Below are 21666 nucleotides of genomic sequence, written 5' to 3' on the forward strand. Positions count from 1 at the left end.
TGTAGAAAGTATGAACTGGGTTTTAGCAGTTGGACAAGTTGTCAAGTGTTCATACTGTGATTTACTTGACACATTGATACAGGATAAGCATTATGCAGGGAGTGGTCTCCCAATTTCTGACTGGTCTCTAAAGATTTGAAGCCCCTTATATTATTTCTAGCACTATACATGTAGACCCCTTGTATATGACGTCACACTCTCAAGAAGCTACATCCCTGAGGCAAAAGGAGGCAGATCTTTGAACGATAGCTATTCTTGTGCGTAAAAACTTGCGTGATGGACCTCAGCGAACTTTAAGAGTTTCGTGTTATGCATGTCTGGGGTCTATTGATTTCTATAACCCCTTGTGCAACATGAAACGCACCTCCGAACAATTATGCGCTTCACTATGGGAGTAAAATCTTTTGTCGTATTTGTGCACAATGTTGACTCCCAAAATGGCAGACAGAGTATGCGCGTGTGAGTGTGATGCGCATTGTGCATTGGGTCTATAGGAATAAATGCTTTGATATCAAAGTTAAAGGTCCCTTGTCGGCCATTTTATGGAGTCTAAATTTTGACTCCACAAAATGGCGTGTCGTGTTAGGTCACAACGTAAAAGGAAAAGCATGCAATTTCGAGGCACATTTGTGTGGATCATTATAATCTACTTTTAAAACATCTTTCTAACCATATGCATTTCAAACCAAACGATTTCAAATGCTTTTCAAAGACCAACTCGCCAGATCAAAGGCAAAGTGTCCCTTTAAATATAACCTGAAGATTTGCAAGGAGGAAGGACAATATTGTAAGAATTTGCAGTGACACTGTTTAGGGTGTTATAATATGTCTTTGTAGTATAAAAATGCCACACTTGTATAATTGCCAAGATCAATGCATGATAATTTGTTGTGAATGAATAACTGTCATTGATTAAAATGAGTAAATTAGAAGACCAAATATTTTTATCAGTACTTACTTTTTATTAAAGTATAAAATAAAACTATAAAAGCCAATGAAGCAAAATAAACAAACAACAGAGTTATCTCTTTTATTTGTGTTTAATTATAGACCTTTACCACAATGCAGCCATCTTGAATTTTCCCCAGTGATATCAGTGGGTGCGTTCGTTTAGCTTCCCTGGGTCGACCTCGGTGTGTGGCGTCTTTTTTTCCAGGACAAACGTGTGCAGATAATTACCCACATTTATCCTGGAAAAAAAACACGCCACACACCGGGGTCAACCCAGGGAAGGTAAACAAACGCACCCAATGTAACCCAACCAAGGCTGGAAGAACAAAATAGTCTGGTGCCCATTTGCAAAATGATTATTAGCATTCATTATTGTTAGATGGAACATGACCAAGATGGAGGCAGCATGATAAAGGTCTATACCCCCATCACACCGAACTTGTTCTTACTGTGTCTGAAAAATGTAGCCGAACAGGCTTAAGCTGTATGAAAACATGGAGTGGACGCTAATTTTTAGGGTCCGAACCTCATGGACGGGTTTGATCGGGATGGTGCTCCAGAACTTTAGTCCGGCTCAAAATGTTCAGGCGACCATCCCGTTCTGCAATTAGTCTTGAGGATGTCTTAAAACAATAAAGGGGAAAAACTGCCCTTCCAAATGCGGTCAAAACAGTGGGAGAAATTTAGGCACAGCAACAACAAAACAAATTGTCCAGGTTGAGCAAAAGACACTTTGGTACTTGTGTTTTTATTTTTGTACAATTTGGATAAGTCAACCCTCTTGCCACACTTATGTACATGTAACTAAAGAGTTCAAATATACCATCATGTTCAATGAAAACAAAATCCCTGCAACATTCACAACCTACCTACATCTAGGTACACTTAGTATTTATTTGAAAACATAACTACATGCATGTTCTTTACAAGTGAGTATTACTTTGAGTTAAACTTGGGAAAACTATTCCAAAGTGCCCACAATTTCAGGACATTAGTTTTGCTACCCATTTAGAGTATATTTGGGGTATAATGTACTTTTAATCACATGCACAATGAAACAACAAAAAAGAAAGGTGTCTAAGATTGGCAAGTTTGTTGGATGAGGACTTCATTTCAGGTTAGAGTTGATAAGAGTTGGTACTAGAGTAGATTAGTCTTGGTGCAAGACATTGTTATTCACTCAACTATCGCGATCCCGCACACACTTCTACTCGCTGCGCACATGACTACATGAACTATGGAGAGCGCTGTTGGAAAGCTTCCATATCACCCACCACACTCAAAACACTCTTGCTGGAGCGATCATAGACTGGGCCCCTGTCTTTATCTGCAAGGATAAGACGAGTACTTGCTTTTCAGAACCAGTGATTTCATTGGATTTCATTGGATACAATCATTTCATTGGATAAATGTGCAGTGATGTAAGCATTCTATATCTGTGTTTTGATTGGTCCGAGGTGACGTTTGGCAGCTGCACTTGCGGTCGTCTGCATATGAACCTAGGTAAAAGGTGCAAATTGAAGGGGGTACGCTATTCCTGAGCCTCGATGAGAGACGTCGGATGTTCAGGCTAGCGGGATCGCGGCTTACAGAAGCAGCTTTTATAGTGAGATACATGTCGTTGCGACAAGTTTAGCGTTGAGTGTATGCGGCCTATGCTATTACCATAGAGTTTGACCAACCAACTCAACAAGAATGTCTTGCATTATGACTAGGAGTTGATGAGAGTTGGTACTTAGGCCTAGAGCTACATGTACATGTCATAAGGGTTGGTTCTAGGCCTAGAGCTAATAAGGGCTGGTACTAACTGTTTGGTACAAACTGTTTGGTACAAACTGTTTGTACACTGTTACGTGGATAAGATGATTCAACACCTTGAGCTGTGATAACACTCATTTCCTTGTGGTCATGACAGGCATGATATTTTGCCATTGGAAAAAAGTAGGATAATTTTAAGTACAAGGGCAGACCAAAATGCACACTGTAGTGTAGTACATGTGGTATTGGCTTTCATATACTTTTCAGGCTACATTTTAATAGCAATTTGGCTAATTTGTCAAAAGGCAACGAAATCGGAAATCAGACTTTAGCAGGAAAAATATCATGCCTGCATTATTACAAAAGAACCCAGACATTAAGATCCTTATCAAAATGAGATCAACTTTCAAACTACTTCTTGAGATGCATTTATCCATGCATCTATATAACTAAACTGATTCATTAAATACTTTAAAACATTTTCAAGGTTTGAATAAGGGGGTTCTAACTTGTCATTCTTATCAGATACTACACTGGGAATTCTAGTATTTCAGAACTTTAAAAGCTTCATGCAAAAATAGAAAGAAGAAAAAAAGTAAGCATAACTCTAGATGGGCAAAGTATAAAAAACAAACGGCTCTCTATCTTTAAGCCTAAAAAATAAAAGTTAACTTCATATATACATTATACATACATAACCATTAAAATATTGCAAATATATATACATTTGTTATGTATTCCTTAGTACACAGTGCGGCATTTGTGGAATTTTGATAAAGGAAACTCCAAAAGCACGAGGTTGTAAACTGCACTTTTTTTAAGGCCATTATGGGGGGAGGAGGGAGGGGGGATATGAATATTAGAATGTCTAAATGAATGCAGCAGTATACGAGAATATGGAAGAGATACAGTGTACATGTATTTAGAATGTCCTGCAGTTTATGATTAAAGCGCAGTTCATACTTCCTCCAAATGCCAAGTGAATTTTGGTGACGCAACCATCAACACCCTTTGTGATGTAATGAAAATCGCATCGCACGAAGCATTTGCAAGAAGTATGAGCCCGGCTTCAGGCAACTTAAACGCAAACTATGTGTAATGTACTAATATATATGTTTTGTGTATTTTGGTTGTAGTGTAAACTTTTGTACATTGTTTGTACAACAAAGTTTCAAATAGCATGGAGAATTATTGCACTAGCTTCAAGTTAAAAACTGAAAGCTGATACCAATGTCAGAAAACTGATTGGGGATGTCCCAAAGGCCTGTATGCTTCATTTTGAAAGGGCAAGGGCACCAAGGCATTTTCTCCTTGGTAAAAGGCACCCTATGAGGAAATTGTAAATTTCTACTGGAGCATTTAAACTCTGTGAAGTAGCAGGCCTGGAGTAGTGTAAAAAGAGGTTTAGATTGTGATATGATCACTTTGTAGTTGAACTACAAAGTTACTAAATTACTAGTATTAACTAAGGGTGCATTTGATTAGCTTCCCCGTGTCGACTTCGCAGTGCTCACTCGGGTGAGCCCCTGACAAGAGCTAGTTGAACGATCACTCACCCTCTCGACAGTTGCATGCACCTGGGGCCAGTCCCAAGTGACCCACTCCACAGCAGGGCACTTGGGGGCTAACCCGGGTGAGCTCCTTGAGTGACTTCAAAGCTATTCGAAACATTTTGATTGTACCAGGGGCAGACCGGGGTCGACCTAGGGAAGCTAATCGAACGCACCCATCGTATTTAAACAATCCCTTCCATCAGGAAGATCTCTAAGGACACTTTAAACAGTGTTGCGACGGTATTTTGCTCCTTAAGACGGTTTTGAGTTCAGGGTTAGCGATATGATGCCATATATAGTTGGGATTCTTCAGTTCTCGTTGGAAGTCTGTTACAGCGAGTAGATTGAGGCACACACCGTCTGCTGAGCCATGGGGACGACCCATGTGTTCAATACACAACAAACCACGTAGGAAACAACCAGTACTGGCAGTGAAGATCTCCTAGTGTTAAGTTAAAGCAAACAATAAGAAACAAATGAGTAACTCAATTAACACTAAACAACCACCCTGCACCATGTACATGTATGTCATGGCCCAGTAGTTAGACTGCATGACTTGCAATCACAAGGTTGTGGGTTCGAATCCCCAACTAACCGCTGCTTTCACAGTGACTAGAATAAATATCCCACCCGAGTAATATGCCTGTGATATTTTTTCACAGGACTCGGGAAAGTACTGAGTATACAGTGCTAACACACATCGGTGTATGAGTAAAAACCAAAATTACTAGAATAAATATTGTTGTCTAGTTACTTGATTTGTGCAATTCATAATCAAAGACCTCAAACCCTTGTTAGTATGAGAGGGATTGGCTGTTGCCAGCTTGGTGTTTATAACCCCTCGAGGGAGTTTGCCTAAGACCCTTGACCGGAAGCGGGAAGATCATCTACACAGACAAACATATAATAACCTTACTTATATAGCGCTTTTTACAAAACCGATACAAAGCGCTTACGAAATACAATAGCAACCAAACAAAAGATAAACTAAATGTTTTACAGCAAAACAATGCAATTAACAATGACTCAATCTAGAGTAACTTAGGATAGAGGTGGGTTTTTAATTTGAAATTGAAGGAACTCAGGGATTTGGCTAAACGAACAGATTGAGGAAGGCGATTCCAGCATTTTGGCCCAGTTGCAGCAAAAGCTGCCACAAGAATGGAACACACAGACAGGCAACAATTTTTGACTGTTTTATACTGCAAACCCTGTTAAGGTAACTTTATCCATATTATTGATGGAGCCACACTTTTCAACCCTGATGAAAAAGGGCTAGGTGGGTGTTCACCTTTTTCAACAAATCTCTCCTCAGTAAAAAGAGAGATTTTATCATTAAAATACTGACATATGGATATCACAAGCCGGTTAAAATTTTGTTTCTAACCTTGTCAATTGTGCGAAGAGCTTCTTCTGCAATGGATGTTCCTTTCACTATCGGGAAATGTGGTTTGTCTTCCATGCACAGCAAGACGTAAAACTCAGCTCTGATCGGGAAAAACATAGAAACCAGTTAAAAAGTTCGCAAATCTTGGATCGAGCGACTGGGTCCACCAAGCAAGGTTGACATACAGCAGCCACAGCCAGAAACAACGGGGCGAACCCCTTCTCTTTTCGACAGTCACTGGGTTCTTTTACAAGCGTTACACAACACATGGGACCAATTGCTTTACGTCCCATCCGAAGGACGAAGCAACGGTTAAGTGTCTTGCTTAAGGACACAAGTGTCATGGCTGGGGATTCGAACCCACACTCTGCTGATAAGAAACACCAGAGTTTGAACCTAAAAGGTTAAGAGCATCGGGTTCAAGCTCTGGTGTTTCTGATCAGCAGAGTGTGGGTTCAAATCCCAGCCGTGACACTTGTGTCCTTAAGCAAGACACTTAACAATTGCTTCGTCCTTCAGAAGAGACGCAAAGCCGTTGGTCCCGTGTGGTGTGTAATGCACTTAAAATAACCCAGTACTCTTTTTGTGAAGAGAAGGAGTCCGCCCCGGTGTTCCTGGTTTGATCGCCAGCATTTTGCACCCTGGCACCTTGTAAACCCATTACATGATGCTATAAAGGAGTAGATCTCATACTTCAAAAAGCTCCACATTCCCTTGCAGGAAAAAATACTGACACGCCCCTAGGGTTGTGATCTAGCCCTAAATAACAACCGGGTATAATTATTATTATATGTGAAGTTTAACTTACTGATCACGCTTGACAACCATAGCCCGTATACACATATGCTTATGTGCGTTATGTATTGGCAAGAGTGCTGCATGTCTATGCTGAGGATCTCTCTGTAGGTAGCTTATTGCAGACTGGATCAAGATGAGTATATCATGTGCTCTGAATAAAACAACAATATTAACAACTGTTACATAATCGTCCCACATTGAATATATGGACGTTTCAGATCCTGGGCCAAGTTTCGTAGAGCTGCTCAAGCGCAAAAAGGGAGCACAACAAAATTATGTGTACCACAAGGTTACCATATCACATCCAATCCGTGATTGGTATCCTGCTTAAGCAGAAATTGTTAAGCAATTTTTACTGCTTAAGCATGAAACTGGGCCCTCTGGACATCCTAGCAAATGTAGAGCATAAAAAATGTACATAAAACACAGGTAACAATATTTATCCACGCATATCTACTGGTCACACCATTCAAAACCAATTTTATGAAACCCATACAAACTCCACTAACGATCTTATAGTTGTGAGCAGAATCCTCGGGATGGGGCATTCTTACCTTAGTCTAATGCCGACTTCAGTTTTGATGTCTTGAACACTAAACCATCTTGCCTGTAAGGACTCTTTATCTGCCTCATTCAGTGTCTTTAACCTTCCACCTTTTACCCAAAACAGCGGATACGAAAACAGAGGTCAACCTTAAGATTAAGGTACAATGTAAATTACATTCTTTATGTTATGTATTTAACATATTCGGTCTTATTCCTCTTCTAGAGTAGTCAGTCTCGGTCTTGGTCTTGGATCACCAGGTCTCAGTCTTGGACCTTCAGGTCCAGTTCTAGGACCATCAGGTCTAGGTCTTGGACCATCAGGTCTTGGTCTTGGATCTTCAGGTCTAGGTCTTGGACCATCAGGTCTTGGTCTTGGATCTTCAGGTCCCGTCTTGGTCTCTGAACCTCAGGTCTCGATCCCGGACCATCAGGCATGTCAGGTCATAGTTTTGGTATGGGACCATCAGGTCTTGGTCTCAGTCTTGGACCATCAGGTCTGGTCTCAGTCTTGGACCATCAGGTCTGGTCTCAGTCTTGGACCATCAGGTCTGGTCTCAGTCTTGGACCATCAGGTCTGGTCTCAGTCTTGGACCATCAGGTCTGGTCTCAGTCTTGGACCATCAGGTCTGGTCTTAGTATTGGACCATCAGGTCTGGTCTGAGTCTTGGACATCAGGTCTGGTCTTAGTCTTGGACCATCAGGTCTGGTCTCAGTCTTGGACCATCAGGTCTGGTCTTAGTATTGGACCATCAGGTCTGGTCTTAGTATTGGACCATCAGGGCTGGTCTCAGTCTTGGACCATCAGGTCTGGTCTTAGTATTGGACCATCAGGTCTGGTCTTAGTATTGGACCATCAGGGCTGGTCTCAGTCTTGGACCATCAGGTCTGGTCTTGGTATTGGACCATCAGGTCTGGTCTTAGTATTGGACCATCAGGTATGGTCTTGGTATTGGACCATCAGGGCTGGTCTCAGTCTTGGACCATCAGGTCTGGTCTTAGTATTGGACCATCAGGTCTGGTCTTGGTATTGGACCATCAGGGCTGGTCTTGGTATTAGACCATCAGGTCTTGGTCTTGGTATTAGACCATCAGGTCTTGGTCTCAGTTTTGGACCGTCAGGTCTGGTCTCAGTCTTTGACCATCAGGTCTGGTCTTAGTATTGGACCATCAGGTCTGGTCTTGAACCATCAGGTCTTGTTCTTGGTATTGGATAATCAGGTTTTGGTCTTGGTATTACACCATCAGGTCTTGGTCTTGGACCATCAGGTCTGGTCTCAGTCTTGGACCATCAGGTCTGGTCTTAGTATTGGACCATCAGGTCTGGTCTTGAACCATCAGGTCTTGGTCTTGGTATTACACCATCAGGTCTTGGTCTTGAACCATCAGGTCTTAGTATTGGTATTGGAACATCAGGTCTGGTCTTGGTCTTGAACCATCAGGTCTTAGTATTGGTATTGGACCATCAGGTCTGGTCTTGGTATTGGACCATCAGGTCTGGTCTTGGTATTGGACCACCAGGTCGTGGTCTTGGACCATCAGGTCAAAGTCTTTGACCATCAGGTCGAAGTTTTGGACCATCAGTTCATGATCTTGATAATCGGGTCATGGTCTCTGACCATCAGGTCTTAGTCTCAAACAATCAGGTATTAGTCTTGGTATTGGATCATCAGGTTTCTGTCTTGGACCATCATGTGTCGATCTTGGTCATGGACCATCAGGTTTTTCTTCTTGGGCTCTAAGGTCGTTGTCTCAGTCTTGAAACATCAAGTTTCAGTCTTGGTTCATCAGGTCTTGGACCTTTAGGTATTGCTGTTAGTAACATACCATCATGTCTCGGTCTCAGGTTTGACACAATACTAACATACCTGTTATATGACCAATGAACGTAAATCTGATCCAATATCCAAATAGATGATTACTCTCTACTAGTACAAGCGATGATGGTTCAAACATCAACCCTGTTTCTTCAATAACTTCCCTCTTCACAGCTTCCTACAGGACACAAGAACATCACCATCAACATGGTTGGTTACAAACGACCACTTTGAAGTAATTAAGTTTAAGAGAAAGAGGTTGTTTTTCACCCATAGCAACTTTGATGACAACTGAGTTCAAACCGAGTTCAAATTATCACAGCTTTGTTGTTTTACGCAAATGTTCAGATACACCAAGTGAGAAAACTGGTCTTTGACAATAACCAAAACTTGTATATAACCTGCCTTTACAATACACCTTCTTTTAGCAACAAGTTGATCAAGTGAGATTACACTAATTCTCAAATAAACCTAAAATCCTGCCCGTTTTGCTACCCTTTTATAATAAGGGAACAAATAGGTGCTTGGCTTTTAAAACACTCTGTTTAATACCGGTTGCAGTCTGGATGCGATAATTACCCAAGCCGGAGAGTGTGTAATACGAGCCAAGCACATTTTTATTCCCATTCATTTACATCTTTTCCATCCAAAAGTAAAAAAAAAAAAATGAAAATATTATAATTATAATTATTTCAACAAAACACCCCTCCAGCTATGAAATGGTAAGGCCCTCAGGTAAAAACTTGTCATAAAGAATTTGGTGTGCGCGTCGCGCGTATCGCGTGATGTGGCACAGGTGTTCCAGCCGTTGCTCTCGACAAATGAATAAACTGTCTTACAAGCACAGGTGCAAGCTCACATGTCACAACCACGTTTAAACACTTCTGGCTGTGGTTATATCATCCGCTTAAAGGAACACGTTGCCTTGGATCGGTCGAGTTGGTCTTTGAAAAGCGTTTGTAACCGTTTTTTATAAAATGCATATGGGTAGAAAGATGTTGTAAAAGTAGAATACAATGATCCACACAAACATGCCTCGAAATTGCGTGGTTTTCCTTTTACCTCGTCGACTAACACGTCGGTCATTTATGGGGGTCAAAATTTTGACTCCCATCAGCCCATAAATGGCCGACCATGTTAGTTCGCACAGTAGAAGGAAAACCACGCAATTTCGAGGCAAACTTGTGTGGATCATTGTATTCTACTTTTAAAACATCTTTCCAACCATATGCATTTTATAAAAAATGGTTACAAACGCTTTTGTTTTGACCAACTCGTCCAATCCAAGGCAACGTGTTCCTTTAAACACCCTCACGTGATGTCCTCGATCTCAACTTATCAAAATGGAGAAATTGTCCCAGGTACTAATAAAAAATAAGACTTGTCATGTGATGCGCTCTCAACCAAAGGTGGAGTGGATTGTAAGGATCATTATAACTGTTGGTGATCTTTAGCTCAAATGAGAAAAAGTCATCAGTAAAAATAGAATCAAGCTGTTGTCACAACCGTGGTGCATATGGAGCTACACCAATCAGCGACTTTGTTTCATTTTATATAACACTGGTTAAATGGAAAATGCTCTCACTAGAGTAAAACTAAAAGGGAAAGTGGAACATATCCATCAAGATTGCACAATCATTTCCTTGGGAATGTAATTTATGATGTCAATTACAGGCCACCTGGAACTTAAGGTTCAAAAGGGCACTACGATAATTTTCTTACTTTTTCTAAAAAACAAAATTTTTCCTAAGACTGGTTCGGACGTTTTGAGAACAAATTTGGTGTGACCAAGCCTTATTCAATATTTCCTAAACACCAGACAGTTTCTCTATTCCTATTGACTGAGAGTGCGTCACGTGGGGACGTTTAAAAAGTTAATAACGACCAGCTGGAACTATTAATAACCGGTTGTTTTCGAATAAGTTTAGATGCATACACTAGGTGCACGAATGCAGAGCTCAAGGACATCGAAAAACAGATTTTACACAGTTTCTTACTTTATTACGCTGTTTAACCATAAAGGCATTTATGATGAATAGGAATAAAAGAGTAGTGACTCATTCTTAAACTGTCGTTTAAGCCCTTGCAGGGTCATGGCCGTGCGACAAAGCTTGAACCTTTATCACACGGCCACGATTTTAAACAGCAGTTTAAGAACTCGTCGCCACCCTTTTATTCCCTTAATAAAAAAAAACCTCAATCAATCAATCAATCAATCAATCAATCAATAAATCATTAAACAAATCAGTCAATCAATCAATCAACCAACCAACCAACCAATCAAATAAGCAATCATTCGATCATTCAATCAATCAGTTAGTCAATCAATAAATCAATCAGGAAACCTACCTGGAGTGTTTCATTTGGTTCTGCTCTCCCAGCGGGTAAATACCAGCGCCCATGACAAGACTCCTTAGCCTCTTGAATTAAGACTACTCGATAATCCTCATCCAGGATGACTGCTGCTACTATAATACCCAAGTTATCGTTCAACACTAGAGGGCGCTGGTGGGTTCTCGCTGGTGCGTTGAACATTAAGTCATACTTAGGGATAGGTGCAGCGGGAGGAGTGCCTGTTAGTAGCTTACCTAGACAGTGTTCGATATCAGACATGGTGTACTGCATACAGAGAGAGAGAGAATAGAAGAAAACAAATTAGGGAGACAGGTTTTATAGGATGTTATACAAATATTGAGTGGCTCGATAAAATTTGGACTGTTCCATTTCACTCGGCTTTGCCTCGTGAAATGGAACAGTCCAAATTTTACCTTGCGATAATATTCCTCCCATTCCACGAATTAAAGCCACTCAATATTTGTTTTATATAACTGACATCCTTGTCATTTGATGTATTTTAAAAGTATAACAAATACATTCACACAAATTACAGAAAACCAAAATTCATATAGCGCCGCGTGGCGGCAACAATGCACAAATCGGATCACAACCTTTTGCACAGGTGCTCCTTTGTTTTAGCAGTGGCGTGGCGGCGCTGTACTGCTCAAAAACATTGGGAACAATGTAGGCCGCCAGGGCTAGGAACAATGATGATCCCGGTTGAACGGTTGAATGGGAAATGCTATTCCCCATGGGCGAATAGGTCTTTTTGATCGCCGGTGCGGATGGGAGTAATAGTGAATGTCACGTGATGAAGTAAGATCCACCAATCAAATGACTAGGATCTGTATGTCAGATGTATAAAAGCCATTTTATCACCATTACTAAATACAGCCCTTTTCACACTGTCTCTTGTTCACAAGGAGTACGGTATAGCCCCGCGGAGGCCCAGGACCTTTTTGACCCCCATGGTTACCACTCTGCACTTTCACACTGTGTCCCTATTCCAAGGGGTTCAAGTGGCACGATTAAAAAACACAGCCAACCCCTACATGTACTCCGGAGCAGGGGTGGCTATTCCAGGGGTACAGTATGTCAATTTGCCGGGGCAGACCGTGGCAGACTGTGGGCAGACCGTGGCAGATCGTGGGCAGACCGTGGCAGACTGTGGGCAGACCGGGGGCAAAGCGATCTTAGTGTGAAAAGGCTTGCCGTTATTCCCCGTGGATGTACGGGGAATAGAGTAGTGTGTAAAGGGCTATACTAAAGAATCACATAATACAAAAATCCTTCAGTGTAGTTTGTGATGCAAATTACGAAAAAAAGTATTCAAAAGCAACAATACATGCAGCCAAATACAAAAGTAGTTTTTTCTGTTAGTGAATGAAACTCTCCAATATAAAATTGACAGTTGGAAAATGACTCATACAACCCATTGAAAAACAGTAATACAGTATTCCCTGAAACCTGATGTCAAGTTTCTATATTTATGTAATAAATCATTTATTGAAACTACACTTAAAGAAATGCAACTGTACAGTTTCAAAAGTAAAAGGAAATTGCTAGGAACCAAAATCATTTTGACAGTAGTTTTCAATTTCCATTAGCACATATGCAAGCCTAAGTACATGTAGATGCTAATAATCAGTCTTCTTGATAAATTTCAAATACTGACTTATTGGATTTGTACTACATGTAATCTCCCTCTTGACTTGGCTGTGCGTAAGATGCTTTTATGAAGGCATTCCTCTCCTTGGTGGTTGACGAGGTCCATGCGTGTCTGTGGCGTGTTCGTGGCCGAGCGGTTAAGAGCACCGCACTCAAGCTCCGGTGTTTCTGATTAGCAGAGTGTGGGTTTGAGTCCCAGTCGTGATACCCCTGTACTTTAAAAGCAAGACACTTTACCATGCCTTTGGTCCTGTGTGTTGTGTAAAGCACGTAAAATAACCCAGTCCACTTATCTAAAAGGGGTTCGCCCTGGTGTGCCACAGCACCTTGTAAACCGTTACATGGTGCTATGTAAAAGGAGTACAATGTCGGTCTCATAATTCAAACGTAGTCCCACAGAACTTGCAGGAAAATACTGTATGTTAAAGCGCCTTGAGCGTCACTGAGTAACAGATAATATGAAGCCCGAACTATAATTATTATTATTATGCCGGATAGGCAGGTCCAATAAATCCCAGTGGATATTACATGTATGTAAAGCAACAGTAGCACCTATTTCATGACATTTGCCCGAAGATGACTAGAGCAATTAGTTGAGACCAATTAACTCACTCTGCGGCAGTGAAGCAAAATAATGGGAAGTCCCCTCGATCCACTAAGCGAAAGTAGTAACCCCGGCTGAATTCCTACTTCCCCAATTACATGTACATGTAGTACTTAATAAGCTGGACATTTCTTTCAGAACGTCTCCCGAATTCCGCGGCAGTAGAATAAATAGCAAGACAAATTCTCAAAGAACAAATCCACACAGCATAGTAAATACACACACGGTATTACCACAAACTGAATAGGACCTAATACATCGATACTGTACCTCAACAAGCAATGCCTCAAAACACTATGTATAGCTCCATACTCTTCAGCATTTTATGTAGGATCAAACTATGATGAACAAATGTAAATTTGGGCTGAATGGGAAAAGGGTCCCTACTAACTGAGAGAAAGAATCAAACATTATACAAACCAAGATAAACATTACATGACAAGGACAAGCAAATAATTCCTGGACAGTCTGGCCTATGCATACACAGCATCACATCACAATGTATTTGTCTACAGTGTACTTTATTTGAATAGGGTTTACATTCTTCCCTCTCAAATAGCATTTACTGTACTACGTATAAAGAATTTAGACAATTATGATTTCAATTATTATACAACCATATTTCTTGACAACGAGGACTGTTTAGGAATCTCCCATCCTACCTTAGCCAGTAATACATAACCTTGCTTTGTTTGTTTCCAATCAATTTTGTGTTTTGTACTTAAATAGCTATTTTAATACTTCTTAATGGGTTTTTTTCTCTCTATATTTTAATGCAATTCAGCCTCTGGCTGCCAAATTTGAATAAGGGAATCAATGTGTGGTGAAGAGGTTTGCAACTAGTGGTTTAATCCCAACGAGGCCTGGTTTTTGATAATTTTACCGAGACTGAGTCGGCGGCGACAAAAACTATTCGAATATCCAGTAAATTTCGGATAGTTGGCCAGCGGTATTCGAATATCAAAATTTCACTATTCGCCCAGCACTAGTATTAAATAAAGGCAATCAACAATATAGCAAAATTATGCAGAAAACAAAGGCAAAGTATGCTCATGAACTACATATGTATTTTTTCTGGTAAATAGCTGCAGGAGTATGCAAGAAATTACAGCAAAAGTATGCAATAGCAGGAATTTGAATAAAATAAAAAAAATAAAAACTTGGTTTGAATGAATGGTTAAGAAAGCTGAAATGTTTTTACTAAAAATTACAGTAACTGAGATAAAAGGTTAAAAAAAACATGTTAAAATAGCGTCCATGGATACATACCTACTAAATTGCTAACCGATTTAAAGCTGCTCTGACTTCAACACCTACTCAAAGCTTAATGCACACTGTATGAATGTGTGATCATATCAAGCAAACAGCCAGGTGATTCTACGGCACTGATCTACACATGCTCTAAAAAATACACGTTTGTGGATAAAAACCTGGATACCGCGTTCATTTCCTGATGATTTGAAGGAAATGTATATAATATCACCTTACCCAAGGCTTCCCTCCACTTCCTGTTGTGTAATATTTATGAGCTATGACCCCCTGCCGAAACAGGAAACTTATTGAAAACAACTACAATACACATTATTTTCACAATCATAAATCAATTTATTCTGTCTGTGTCCCTGAGAAACTGGTTCCCAGAAAGAGGTATTTGGGTTAAATATTAACACCTTACAATAGAATTTGCATCATAGGTTTCACAGGTTTCACCATTTGTGTAGAAAGAATAACCATTTTGATCAATGTTAAGAATTTGGACTTTAGGTCTTTGCACATGATGTAATTGACCGCCATCTTTGATGACAAACAAAGGAAAAGTGCCTGAATACGTGTGAGCTTTGCATGACTCCCAGCTGATAGTCTTCCACGCATACACAGGTCATCAAGGATGGCGGCCATTGCAAGGGGTCTATGAGGTACATTATATTTTATAACAAACAAGCAAAGAGGATTTAAAACCGCGTTATAGTCGCTCGCGCGATAGTTGGGCGATGGAAATACTGACGCGCGATCATAAAAAGACACAGTTTTTAGGCCTCAATGATGTCTATAAAATGTGTTTTTTTAAGGATCGTCCATCAAGATTTTTATCGTGCAACCATCGCACAACCGACTATAGACCAGCCTTAAAGGAACACATTGCCTTGGATCGGTCGAGTTGGTCTTTGAAAAGCGTTTGTAATCGCTTGTTATAAAATGCATTAGAAAGATATTTGAAAAGTAGAATTATAATGATCCACACAAACATCACGCGATTGCACGGTTTCCTTTTATCTTGTAAACTAACACGGTCGGCCGTTTATGGGAGTCAAATCTTTTACTCAAATGCCCGATCGTGTTAGTTCGCAAAGTAAAAGGAAGACAACACAATTTCGTGGCAAATTTGTTTGAATCATTGTATTCTACTTTTAAACCATCTTTCTAACCATCATGCATTTTATAACAAATGGTAACAAATGCTTTTCAAAGACCAACTAGACCGATCTAAGGCAACATGTTCCTTTAAGACCTGAACAAAATGATATGATATAAACTAAAGTAAAATTAATAATAGCAACAATGAGGAGTTTTGAAGATAAGGAACAAGGCATACCACACCTTGGACATGCAGTTAGCTTTTTAGGTAGATATTCATCAAGTACGTCCCTACGCCCCTTTGCATAAACTCACCTGTATTTATGTATTCCATTCATTCATTCATACACCTATCATCTGCAATTTGAAGTTCATACTCTGATAGATCTACAGTCAGAAACAGAAAGAACGAGATGTGAAGAAAAACCCAGGGTTGAAAAATGCACCAGGAAATGGACGTATAATTTATTTGTTTTTGCAGCAAATAACCGGTTGTAGCTTTTTCCTGTCATTCTTTCACATTACTTTTGGTCATCCTGGACTCTCAGACTCACAATATGACCGAGTGGTTAAGAGCATCAAATTCAAATTCTGGTGCAGTCACCAGAGTGTGGGTTCGGATCCCGGTCGTGACACTTGTGTCCTTGAGCAAGATACTTTACTATAATTGTTTCTCTTCACTCAGGGGTATCAATGGGAACCTGCGAGGGTAGAGCTTGATATTGGGTAACATGAAAAGCCACAAGCGCCTTACAGGCAGCTCAGGGCTGTATACTCCCAAGGGAGTTGAGAAACATTATAAGGGATGTTATTGGCCCTATGACCAGGGCACTAATGTAAAGCGCATTGATACGGTTATTGTGAAATGTGCTATAAGAATTTGTTATTATTATTATTACCATACCATTCCAGTCCCACTCGCTCATCCTGCAATATGAGCCTACATTATGCACAGTAAGAATGCCAAACAAACATTTTACACAATCGTAAATGCACACAGTCAATGAGCTCACATGAATGAATGTTTTGCAGGGCTGCCCGACCGCAGGCCAGTGCTTTTAGCATTAGGCCAGTAAACTTAAGACCATACAAGGTTAGGTTGGCGCAGTGGTGTCTTGCCTCGCCTTCCACCTCTGGGACCCCAGTATGTGGAATGGGTTTTTCAGTCCCTACTTCACGTTGTGGTTTTTTTTCTGGAACATTTTTTTCTGAGGTTTTCCTTCCACTTCTAAAAACTGAAATTTCTTCATTGTCTTCTCACCTTGTCTAGATGCTGAAAAGGCTTTGACAAGTATTATAATAGATGTATCATATGTAGATACAAGTCTGGTGGTTAGGTGCTTTTGAATAAAAAAACTCACTGCATTTTTATTTTAAACTGATAATACAAAAAAATCTTTCAATTCCATTGAGAATGCAAAGTATTAGCCATACACAATGTACACAAATGTAATAAATCTTCTCTTAATTGTTCCCCAAAACAGCTCAAATGTGGAACTGTGTCTCATGTTTATTCTGGTCTTCTAACACATTCTCTCAGACTAAGGTAGGAAGGGTATTATGCCTGACATTAAATTCAGACTGGAGCGCACACCCTGCCTCATCTAACGTTTGAATCCAAAATTAATATTAACATTAATAAACATACATTGTGTAGTTGCTTTAACAATGCTTAACTGTCAGCTTATAAATGTTTCATTTTGGGGGCCAAATAACCTTAAAGGGAAGGTACACGATTGGTAATTACTCAAAACAAATATTAACTTAAAAGCTGACTTGGTAACGAGCATGGGAGAGCTGTTCATAGTATAAAACATTGTGAGAAAAGGCTCCCTCTGAAGTAACGTAGAGTTTGAGAAAGAGGTTATTTCTCACTAAATAATAAAAGACTGCTGAAAGCTGAAAGCACACAAATTCGTCCAACAAGGGTGTTTTTTTCTCTCATCATTTTTTCTCGCAACTTCGATGAACAATTTAGCTCAACGTTTCACAGGTTTGTTATTTTATGCTTATGCTGGGATACACAAAGTTAGAAGACTGGTCTCTGACAATTTACCAAATGTGTACCTTCCCTTTAAGACATGGTGCATGTCCAACTGCCCTGAGTTGCTTATTACGTGCACTGCAAAGTAAAAGTCAGAGTATCTGGTATGGTGCAACCAAGTTTATCCTGAGTAATGAGGTCATGTGAATTGGGTCATTGAGAACAGCATCCCACAATGTAGGAACACACAAGTTAAAAACACAAAACATTGCAACAAACATAGTACATACCTGGGAATGGAAAATCAGAGAATTACATTTTAATGCTGACACATTATCATTATTGTAATCCTACACAAAAAAAACACTTGTTGACACCATTGACATGTTTTGTTAAGCGGGCAAGTTTCTGTTTGACAGCCAATGCGAGGGAAACAGCTTATATTAAAGACACTGAACACTACTGGTAAGTGTCAAAGACCAGTCTTCTCAACATAACAAACCTGATGTATTTCAACATAACAAACCTGTGAAAATTTGAGCTCAATTGGTCGTTGAAAGTGTGAGATAATAATGAAAGAAAAAACACCCTAGTCACACGGAGTTGTGTGCTTTCAGATGCTTGACTTTGAGACCTCAAAATCTAATTCCGAGGTCTCTAAATCAAATTTGCGGGAAAATGGAAAACTATGTTACATGTTCTTCAGAGGGAGCCGTTTCTCACAGTGTTTTATACTAACAACAGCTCCCCATTACTCGTTATCAAGTAAAGTTTTATGCTATAGTTTTTTTTAGTAATTACCTATAGTGTCCACTGCCTTTAAGCAATGCTGGTCTATGGTCCACTTGGTACCAAGTTTGTTTTCACAATATAATACAACAGCCTGAAACAACAGTTCTGACCAAGTAAAAGTAAACATCCTTTGTAATTGGTGTTTAAATTACATCCGGGCCCATTGCATTGTTATTGCGAGGGAACCAATTATGTGTAGGCCCCATTCTGACTTGGAAACCAATTTTTATTGTAATAATAAAAAATTCTTAACTAGCGCATTTCACAATTTACCGTATCAATGCGTTTTACATTAGTGTCCTTGTAATTGGGCCAATAACATCCCTTTAATCTTTCTCAGCTCCCTGGGAAGTATACAGCCCCGAGCTGCCATGGCACTTTGAGGGGCTTTTCATACACAATATCAACCTCTACCCTCGCACTCACGGGTACTCATTTATACGCCTGGGTGAAGAGTAGCAATTATAGTAAAGTAACTTGCTCAAGGACACAAGTGTCATGACTGGAATTCAAACCCACACTTCGGTGACTTGACCACCAGAACTTGAATTCGATGCTCTTAACCACTCGGCCATGACACGTCCCCTTTACAATTTATGTATATGATTTATTTATACGTAAAGGCCTATTCCTATTATTTACTAGGAACTAAGTTGAAAAGGCGAAGAGTCAATTGTCATTTCATAAACAGGAACCTTCTCAGAATTCCTCCAAATTATGGCTGAAAGGTAGTAAACCAGGTTAATGTTACTCCTCGTTTTACTTATTGTTTTGTTTTTGTAACATTTATTAATTCATTTTTCTGAATGAAATAGATAAGCCAATTATTATTAGACCTGTTATCGTTGGGCGGTCTTTTGTAAACAACCCTTAGATATTGTACAAAGTTACTTTTTCAAGGGCCTACTTCATATGATGGGATATAAGAAGGGCTACATTTGATATTATTATCCAGTAAATTGTTGTGAGAAAGCTTTATAGGCCCTATGTTCATTACATTTGTTAAGTTTAACTATTTATGGACATTGCGTTTATTTATTTATTTTAATGAACACTTTTTTAATCTTTAGTCAGTGCTTTTTTAATCCTTATTTTATGTTTTTAAGTTTAATTATTTATGGACATTACGTTTATTTTTTTTATTGGACATTAATCTGTTTTTGTTACATGAAATAAAGATGGTCATGATGGGTAACTCCCTTTGAAATATTTTTGTTTAAATTGATATACTTTTTGAGAAATTAGTAAAACACCTAATGTAGTTTTGATCCCACGAGTCGAAAACTCAATGTTTGAAAACAGCGAAAATACTTTTAGGGTTTCTGGTGATTGCAATAAAATATTTCTGTAAGATATGTTTTATGTTTATTTGTGAATTGATTTTAGTTTTGATGCTTTTTTTATCACAGAATATTCACAGTATATTTTGGTGAGAAATCTGTATGTTCATTAGCCTAAGTTATGGCTTTTATTTAATAACAATATTTAGTGAGGTAAGTGTACAAGAAAACTACATTTTCAATTAAATACTTTGTTACAACGGGAGAATTTTTGTACAAATTTTTTGTTTTTCAATTAGTTAGGCCTAGGATCCCCTGTCTTGAGTCAAGTTAAAAACAACAAAACTTCAAAAAGGGGCGACTGTGTTGGGGGCGACTTTGTTGGGGGGCGACTGTGTCGGGAGGGCAACTTTGTAGGGGGCGACATTGTGAGGGGGCGACTTTGCCTGGGGGCGAGATGACTGGCATTAAGCCATACAGGGAAGAAATATCTGCAGTGACTGCAAGTGTTCTGTGAGACTCTGTGTATGACTCTATAGCCAGCAGTTGTCTTCATTTTATTTACAATATTTTTTATGACATTTGGTTAAAAAAAATTCTCAAAAAATATTAGAAAATAATAAAGATACATATGTGGCTCTATTAATTTTTTTTCCAGAATGTTCAGAATGATGAACCTTTTTCGGTGGGCAATTTTTTTTGTGGATAACTTTCTGTATGGCGCCACCACTTCTTCACTCATTTTTACAGAAAGGGATGTCTCATTGAGGTCAATTGGATATCGTAGCGTCATACGTCATCAACCCTCATATGTTTTCGGGGAAAAGTTTCCGTATGGCGCCACCACTTTTTCATTCGAAATAAAATAATATAGTATCTAATTTACCTGATTGATTTATCCCTTTTTGTAAAAATGAGTGAAAAAGTGGTGGCGCCATGCGGAGAGTTATCCATTTTCGGTCCCCTACTTTGATTCCCGTTTACTGCGAGATTGTGCACCGGTGACAGAAGCTATGCAGATGATTTGAAGAAAAAATTTAGTTTTTGATTCTGAACAATTTTCCTGTTAAATCCTACTGACAACACATGACACCAGGATACTGTTCATTTCGAATGAAAAAGTGGTGGCGCCATACGTAAAGTTATCCCTCAGTTTTGGTCAAGGGAGAGGAGACTCTTTGCTTGGCAAATAAAACCAATTTTTTTGCATCTAATTCTAACTAGGGTAGGGACTGTTTACATCGCGCACAGACAGAGAGTAGAGGTAAAAGATTTGCCACGATTTTAATTTTTAGGGACACTGGAAACAGGACCTCCTACTCCTACGATGTATTGTAAGCAGTAAATGAATGAGTAGCTTACCAACCTTATTTTAGTTGGAAACACATTTCGAAAATCCACTTCTGAAGCTGTTTGTCAACTTTCACTGGCTAAGGAAAGTACCGTTCCACATCATCCGTCGCCTGGGCGCTGACATCTTTACTTTTCATAAAGAGAAGAAACTGTCACGGTTCACGGTTGCCTGGCCTGGGTCACGGGAGGTCACGGCGCGGTCCTTCAGTGGTTTCATCCTAACTTTAGAATCGTCCCAACTGTAGTTAGGACCTTTGTGACATCCCAACTATAGATGGATCCAGAGAACTGTAATCAACTAGTCTTGTCTCGTGTTGATATGTCACAGCGTTTTCAACGTAGAGGACGCAGTCACTAACCAACACCTCTCACGACACGAGCACTCTAGACCTTTTCGCAAATACTGGGGCGCGCGCGTAAAGCTTGGAATTAGGTGCATTGTGGTCTAGCTGATTACAAATTTGATTCATATATATCCCACAATGC

The 21666-nt window shown here is 39.6% G+C and overlaps 1 protein-coding gene across 2 annotated transcripts; it reads right to left on the reverse strand.

Moving 5' to 3' along the window:
• Window positions 1-1682: 1682 nt before the first annotated feature.
• LOC139953628 (8-oxo-dGDP phosphatase NUDT18-like) lies at window positions 1683-21351 on the reverse strand. 2 transcript variants are annotated; one of them, XM_071953122.1, is made up of 8 exons: window positions 21194-21351; window positions 16087-16158; window positions 11157-11426; window positions 8859-8985; window positions 7002-7101; window positions 6458-6598; window positions 5650-5749; window positions 1683-4704 (listed from the first exon to the last, which is right to left on the reverse strand). In XM_071953122.1, exons 3-8 carry the CDS (start codon window positions 11418-11420, stop codon window positions 4474-4476), a joined length of 963 nt encoding a protein of 320 aa, XP_071809223.1. In that variant the 5' UTR covers window positions 11421-11426; window positions 16087-16158; window positions 21194-21351; the 3' UTR covers window positions 1683-4473. The 2 variants fall into 2 exon arrangements, with proteins under 2 accessions (XP_071809223.1, XP_071809231.1); XM_071953130.1 differs by lacking the exons at window positions 16087-16158; window positions 21194-21351 and adding an exon at window positions 14686-14942.
• Between the last annotated feature and the right edge of the window lie 315 nt (window positions 21352-21666).

This window comes from Asterias amurensis, chromosome 2 (assembly GCF_032118995.1).
Source record: "Asterias amurensis chromosome 2, ASM3211899v1".
Taxonomy (NCBI): domain Eukaryota; kingdom Metazoa; phylum Echinodermata; class Asteroidea; order Forcipulatida; family Asteriidae; genus Asterias; species Asterias amurensis.

Coding starts and splice junctions, on each gene's coding strand:
- LOC139953628 (XM_071953122.1), bottom strand. CDS start 11,420: ATGTCTGATATCGAACACTGTCTAGGTAAGCTACTAACAGGCACTCCT. Junction 8,986..11,156: donor AACCAAATGAAACACTCCAG/GTAGGTTTCCTG, acceptor TGTGTCCTGTAG/GAAGCTGTGAAGAGGGAAGT. Junction 7,102..8,858: donor GTTCATTGGTCATATAACAG/GTATGTTAGTAT, acceptor TTTGGGTAAAAG/GTGGAAGGTTAAAGACACTG.